We start from the raw sequence: 8033 nt of genomic DNA, 5'->3' as shown, positions 1-8033 counted from the left end.
TCCAGATATTGTCAGGGAAAAATACATTAGCAATAAAAAAAATTCAAAAGCATTTCCTCTTGTCTGCAGGAAATACAAAAATGCCCCAAGCACATACATGGTTGACATATGCCATGACATGTCAACCATATATAGCATCTTCCAATGGGAATGGTTTCCTATTATGCATAGGAAAAAACTCATCTTCTTTAACACACTTCCTTATTGACTCTTTAAAAAGTCAGCTCCAGTTGCTATATGAACTCCAACACTTTACCAAGCAGAGGGAAAGGAATCAAGAGGGACTAAATAAGGGTAAGTGTCAGTCAGGCATCTCACCAACTCTTCCTTTCTGCATTTTTGCCACAGTTCTTATTTCTATTTGATTTGGAATTCATTGCTGTTTATATATTAAATCAGAAGAGATCGTCTTTTCTACAGATATTGCTTAACATTTTTTTAGTCCGATGACAGAGTCTGTCCTTTTAAGATATCTGCTTAAAAAAAAAAACAGCACTAGTAGATTTTTTTTAAAAATAACAGATGAATATCTAGATTCAGACCAAAGATATTCAGACTAACTACTTGCTAACAAAGACATAGGAGATTGTTAAGATCAATAAGTTTCATCACAGAGAAGCTGAAATATAATTTTATGTAGCATTAATCTAATTTAAAATATAGGAACACAGTATTTAGGTCAGGAATCTAAAGCTGTCTAACTTTATTTTGAAAAGCTAATTACATAATCCTTGTAAGTAAACTGAGGCAAATTAATTTAAAACAAAATCAATAAATTTTTCCTACAATTTAGTCTTTATTAAATGAATCTTCCTAAAGAAAAAAAAAATAGTCTCAGCTTATTTTAAGTTTTTAAGAGGAAAACCTTTTTTGTTTTGAGTTCTAAAATATCTCTACACTTGAAACATTATTTTGAAGAAATTTTTTTCCAAATTCCATTCTACATTAGTATAATTTAAGCTCCTTATCACCTTAGTATGTAAGAATCTTTTTTACTCTGTATTTGTTGTTGTTAATAGGTCTGTTCTACCTGCTTGCTATTTCTCAGGCTTTGTCCAGTCCAATTTTAAAATCATACTCAATGTGCTTCTAATGCCTGCTTGCAAACAGAGTTATACAACTGTTTTTACCTTCTTCGGTTAAAAAGGAATTTTCTTTAAGTGTATAGTGTATAAAAAAACAACACTTTTTACAGTATCTGCCATTCTCCAAGTAGTATCCAAGGCAATATACAGTCAGACATTTTTGCTTCAATACTTACTTACTGCAAATTAATTGGGAAAAAAAATACATTTTAATTATGGGATGCATTAAAATCAAGAAGAAAGATGGTTTCAAGATTGGAAATTCCCCAACCTGTGCAAGGGAGTTTGTATTTCAAATTCCAATCTGGTCCCAAGGCTAGCTATGTATTTTTAAATGCAGAGTAGCAGGAGGATACAGGAAGGGAATAGCTTTAGAGGTTTAAAACTGACAAATAGAAGGGACTAAGATGGAAGTCTACTGGGATCCACTCTACAGAAGTGGGAATGATATAGCAAAAGAGATAATTACCTGCTAGCCCAAAGTATGGTTATTTAATCCCTAAAAGCCAAGCAGAACCAGATATGCAAAATTTCCAATTCACTATTCATCTAAATCTTAAAACTCTGTGTTCTCAGAGATGCATGAAGCTACAAGGCAGCGAAAAAGAACTTTCTGCCACATAAAAATATGTACTCAGAAAGATTTTAGACATTTACAATTATTCAATCTCTTAAGCTCAGTTTTGAAAACTGACCTCAACACATAATTTTAACACTAGACCTATGAAGACATAGAAATGGAATCAAAATCTTTGCCTAGAACTAACCTAGTTTTTACCATCATCTCCTGGTGGCATGCTGTTCCAGAACTTTGAACAATAATATATTTCGTACAATTATGAAGGAAAAGCAATGAACTAGAGACAAAATGGAAGCACAGTGCTCTCTCCCAGTTGCATTTATGCTACTTAATGTCAGGAAGAATGGCCCTGTGGGAAATACACAAAGCTAAAGATTTTCTTCCAAAAACCTAAAACTCACGAGAGTAATCCTGAGAAAGAAACAGCTATGTTGTAGTTCTGCATTTAGAAACATGCTAATGAATCATACTTATCAGATTATTATTCTCATTCTCTGAGTAGCTGAAGCATGAACAAGACAGAATTCATCACTGTTGTGGGATTTGCAATATCATTGCTGTTCCACATGACCCAAACTGAAGTCTGTCCTCCCTCCTGCAATTGTAAGTCACTGGGAGAAATGAAGGGTTTGCATATAGACTGCAGCTCAAGAAATCTGACGGAAGTGCCTGCCTTGCCCGTTAACACCAAGAGGCTTTATCTGCAGAACAACAGCCTGACCTCGGTTCCTCCCGGTGCCCTGGACAGTTTGCACGGCCTGGAGGAAGTGAAAATGTTTGACAATCCTTGGAACTGTGACTGTCATATTTTGTATCTAAAACTCTGGTTAGAAGACATCTCTGCACCCTCTCTTGCAAACATGAGATGTGCAACACCAGCTCCTGTGAGGATGAAGCCCTTGAAGCAGCTCACTGGGAATGAGCTGGGGATCTGTAAGAGGCTTCTCCCAATCAAGTGTCTCGAGTTCTTTTGGCGAGACCTCATTTTAATCACTGGAGCAATAATTACACTCATTTTAGTAGCATGGGCTCTGAAACACTCAAAGAAGCTGGTCTGCCAGATAAACCTAAGCCAATATGACTCTAGGGGCTCCCTGTTGGGGAGGCATACCTCCAAAAACTACAAGATACAATGAGCTCTTCACTATCTCTAGCTTGAACAGAAACATTAAACTATTCTACCACAAAAAAACCCCACGCACTGGCAACACTAGCTTTAATGGTGAACATGCTACAAACAGATCCGAGGGCTCAAAGTCTGGGTCCTCAGATAGGCAAGTTTGATTTAATTTCCTTTCAAAACTAAGCTTGGTGATGTATTGACAGGCAAGTTTCATTCTGCTGCTGTCTACTCATATGGAAAGCAAGATTCTAAATTTTTAAATAGCATTCAACTTAGCATTTTTCCCCTGAATTCCCAGCTCTTATAGCAAGAAGATTTACATCCCCAAATCCTGTATTTTTTAATACATGGAGATGAATACCAACTGTACTATTTTAGCAATTCTTTTCTCACTCGGAAGCTGTGTGAGTTTGCAACCCATTACCCCTTCACAGTGTACCAGTGGGCCTGGTAGGACCACTCCTGTGTGCAAACAAATTCAAGCACTTCTTCCTCAGGTTCAGGAGTTTCCTGCCAGCAAAACCACTACGATTACATAGGCCAGCCACTGAATGTATCGCTTATTGAATATGTTTAAAGATGGATTGGTAATGAGAATATAATCAGTAAAAATAATTTGAAATATTGAACTTCCTAGAGAGTAAACAATAAAAAACTCATTCTATGTGAAAGCAAAATAATGGATGCTTATTGAACATTCATACTCACCGAAGTTTGATCTCTTTCACAATCCTACACATTTCTGATTAAAATCCTAAGAAATTTCCAGAGCTTGTCTTCCAGTTTTATTACTGACATTGATACACTGGATTTTATGCAACAGCTTTGATGAGGATGTACTCTCTTCCTTTCTCTTCTTGTGACACCCATCCTCATAGAAAAATTGTTGTGGTGACTCAAGCATATTGTTTTATCCCTAACCTGATTTTTCACAAGACTCCAAGAACAGCAATTCATGCTGTGACCCCATCTGGTCAGGTGAAGGCTAGTCAAATGGGAGATCTCTGAAGGTCTTCTAAAATTAGTACTACTGTTGGCAGTTCAATTTAAGACACATTTTGCAAATGATCCTCCTAGCTCCAAACCTGACCTAGGTATTAGAGGTTATCTACTGAAGATGCTAAAGACTGCTTGGCTTTTTACCTAGCACCTTCTGACACGAGTAGGGTTCCTTGTTAAAGCACATAATAACCCTAGCAAAGCTGGTGGTTAGCTTTCTTCTGACAGGTGGTTTTGCAATTACCATGTGCTGTTAATTCTATGAGACTCATTCCTAGCCACAAACACCCAAAACAAAGACAGCAGAAGCTCACCGGGATATTTCCAGGTCCCTGTTGTCCCTGCCAAAGCACTTCAGCAATATGGAGTCAAACTGTCAACGCTGACTGCTGGCAACATTCTCAGACAGCTTTAGAAGAGATATGCCACTGTCTGTAACATATCTTCACTGTTGGTCCTCTCTCTCCTGCACTAGCAGAGAAAGGCCAATCTGAGACACCACTATTTGTCAACCTGAACTGACGCCAGTTTAGGATGAGTCACTTGCCCCTCTCCGTGACACAAGGAACTGCCACTGAGTACAGCGGAACTGCTGAAAGGACCTCCTGAAGTGCAGATAGATTTGGGGAAAGGACACGCACCAAGGGTAGAGGGTTACACAATCTAGTAATAAAGTGTAGCATGAGCCTTTAGATTGAGAAAAAGAAAGGAATAGAGTCAGATGTTTTCCCTGTAAAATAATAAATGATGTGGGAGACAGCATGCCCCTTGCAAAGTCTGCAAATGATACACAGCGGGGAACAAGAAGAAGGAAGTAATAAATACAAAGAGCGGTGGGTTACTTGGAGTGCCAAGCAATCGAAAGCAATATTGTACATCTGGAAACAAAAGATGGGTTGAGGACTCAATTCAGAGAAGGCAAATAACCCAGTAATCGTGATCTCCCATGTATGACACAGCAAAGGGCTAATGGGATCTTTTCTTGTTAAAATAGGGAATATCATTTAGGGATAGAAAGATCTATTTACTTCCATAATCTTAAAGGTCCTTTCCAACCCACATGATTCTACGATTCTATGTTCCATGTTTTGATAAGCTATAATAATTCAGTATCAATTTCTACAAACAAAGAAGAATCAGCTGCAGAAGAATCAGAAAAACAACTGCAATGCAAATAAAGGATTGGGAAATTTATCTTAAAAGGAGCTTAATCAATTTTATTTAATAAAGAGGAATTTAAGGAATGACAAGATCACAGCTTGTATGAATCTACCTGAAAAGAAATTTGTTAACAAAGGGCTGGGAGTGGACATTAGAACATCAGACTAGAAACAGGGCTCAAAATCTAACAGTGAAAACAATTAAACACTGAAACAGCTCATCAAATGTCATGGTGAATCCTATAGCTTAACCAACATTGGGCATTTTTTCAGATTGGCACTACCTGAAATGAGAACAATTTTAACAGAATTGTATGAGACATCTAAAACATTACAGCTATTCTTACTGCTTTGGTCACCTGCAAAATTTATGGTGGGATCGGCCGTGAAGAGAAAGACCACAATGGCTGCGTCACAGAGACATCCTTAGCGAGCACTAGCAACAACCCCTGAGGAACTCAGTCTGTGCTGGCTGAGCCACTCTCCCACACTCCACAGCAGCTGTAATATTCCGCTCTACCTTTTCCAATTGCATAATGCACTCTTCACCATGAATACCCAAAGTGCAGCAAAGAATTTGCTTTTTACAAAGTGTTGCCTTCCTGCTGCAGGAAGTGAACCATATAACCTAGAAACAGCATGGCCTAGTAAGGCTGTATCACTCTCCGGTGCAGACCTGAGTAAAACTGCATCTTCAGATTTGTGCGTACATTTTGAACAGGTGAGCAAACACATTCAGAAGTTCTCTAGGTTTATTAAATGTTATTCTACATAAATAACTTCTGAAGGAGACAATTTCAAATAAACACATAAGAACATAGCGGTGTACATACTTAGATATCTAATTTTAGAATATTTTCACTGTACTGAGCTTTTCAATTTTTTAAAAGGCAACCACCAGTTTGTATTAATGCAGAATATTACAGAAGAAATGCACTCTGCAATAAACCAGTAAGGAAGAGGACTTGGCATGTAACACAATAGTTTACATAGATCTGTGATGTAATAGACTAAAAATCCTCTAATCCCTCACTTGTGACTTGGATATAATTATATCCACTGCTGATTAATATGAGTGAATAAATGAACAATAAATTGTTACTGTTTCATATGAAATAATGTGATTATTTTACTCCATCACATTACGAATGTGATGGAGTAAAAACTCCATCACAAAAAACTCTGAACCATCCCACTGCCTTATGGCACTAACAGGTCATCAAGATGGAGCAAAGGAAGAGACATTTCCAGTCCATCATGAGACAAACATTTCACAGCTAGGCTGTGAGTAAGCGTGTTATCCATCTTTTTGTCGAAGAGAGAACTACAGTGTCCAAGTCTAACATTTTAGGTCTTCTAAAACCTCCCCTGGTTTTAATGTATTAATAGTTAGTACTTTATAGTCACTTGATGTGTCTTTTGGATTGATTTTGTTGTAGTCTTTCTGAGCTACCGATGATGATATCACTGTGACTGGGGTGATCCCGAAAGCCCAATGGAATCACATTGGAGATAAATTCCCTCTGAAGTGTTTATAGGTTTCATTTGGATTGTTGTGTACAACCTTCACACAAGGCTTACACACATATCACACAATGCTATTCTCCGTTGTGCTAAAGGGCCACAATATTATTAATGGAAGGTAATTATTATGATGAATGTGCTAACAATCAGTTTTGGAGCTAGATAAAACAAGAAAAAAGCTCATTACCTAAAAATTACCATGTCTCAGCTCAGAGTAGGCTGGAAGGCATAAGCACTCTGTCAAATACAACTGTGTTTGTGCATTAGTGGAGTCAAACTGTAATATTATTATGCAGTTCCTGAGATGCAGCAGTTTGGCTTTGCATCACTAATGCCATTCTTCTGAATGCAGCCACTCTGGATCTGTCTTCTGAAGTTAGCTATAAATACTGTTTTCTTCACCAGAGATAGACTAGTACTTAAGAATTAAAGCATTTTGCTAATTTACAAGATTGCAAGCCACAAGGGGGGTGGGGGGAAATAAAACCAACTCTGACTGAATATGAGAAGGAAAACAATAGCACAATTTCCACTTGGGCAGCAGGAGCCTGGTCAGGTCACTGGTGCTCCTCAGAAGACACAGAAAGAGCAGTGAAACCTGGGGAGGAACCGCACAAAGGACAGAGCATCCTGGATGTGAAGGGTGGAGCTAAGCAGGAAAGCAAGCAGAGGAAACAGTGGTATTTCCAAGGACAGTTGATATGCCCTCCTTTTTCTCCTTTTTTTTTTTCCCCCACAAAAATACACCTCTTTCTCCTGCACTCAGAGGACAGGTGGCTGGACAACCACTAGCATCATTGCTACAAGTGACACTCACAGGAAGGGCTGAATATTTTGGGCTCAGCACCACGATAGTGTACATAACCTCATGGCTTTGAGAATGGAGCTAGCTCATGTCTTTCTGCCTTGGCATGAGTGTCTGCTTGCAAAAGAGAAGAGCAAATGCACATCTGTGATGTAAGTTACTTTAGAAGTGATGCTTATTTATAGTAAAGTTACATATTTACAGTAAAAAATACATTCCACATGCTGTGAATTCACTGAATTTGCTTGATTTTTTCCCCCCATGTTCTAAGGATGTTAGTATTTTGAGAATATACATTTATCATGTGTTTCAAATCCCACATTCTGCAGATGAAGGTTAAACAAATGACATCTAAGTGTACTCAACACCTTCTTTTTTCCCCACAAAGCAAGGAGGAAGCAATCAGAAAGCTGTTTTCTCTTTCACCGTAGAGTAACTCATATGCTTTGCCTACCAGTCCAGTCCTCCCCAGGAGCTCTGGGTAGCTCCATGAGATGGATACACAGCATTTCACTGTTCTGAGGGTCTTCTCTTAAACGTAAGTAATTGTTAGGAGTAGTTCTGAATTTGCAGTAACGTATCTCCATGGTCTCACATTCATATCTAACCTGAGAGGATTTTGACTGTAACCCTTGCCTATCCTAAGGCTTGTTTGGCAACCTACATAAAATTAGTTCACACTAAATTCACATTAAAGACTAAGTACAGCTTTGTTCTTATAATAAAATACATTGCAAAGTTAACAAGCTTGTATTGT

The 8033-nt window shown here is 38.1% G+C and overlaps 1 protein-coding gene across 1 annotated transcript; it reads left to right on the top strand.

The window, feature by feature from the left end:
* Positions 1 to 255: 255 nt before the first annotated feature.
* GP9 (glycoprotein IX (platelet)) lies at positions 256 to 2801 on the top strand. The gene is made up of 2 exons (XM_009700182.1): positions 256 to 294; positions 2168 to 2801. The coding sequence occupies exon 2, from the start codon at positions 2175 to 2177 to the stop codon at positions 2799 to 2801; it is 627 nt and encodes a 208-aa protein (XP_009698484.1). The 5' UTR covers positions 256 to 294; positions 2168 to 2174.
* The last annotated feature ends 5232 nt before the right edge of the window (positions 2802 to 8033 follow it).

This window comes from Cariama cristata, unplaced genomic scaffold (genome assembly GCF_000690535.1).
Source record: "Cariama cristata isolate BGI_N322 unplaced genomic scaffold, ASM69053v1 scaffold38325, whole genome shotgun sequence".
NCBI lineage: Eukaryota > Metazoa > Chordata > Aves > Cariamiformes > Cariamidae > Cariama > Cariama cristata.
Note: the sequence above shows the minus strand (reverse complement) of the source record. Positions and strands in the feature narration are given on the sequence as shown.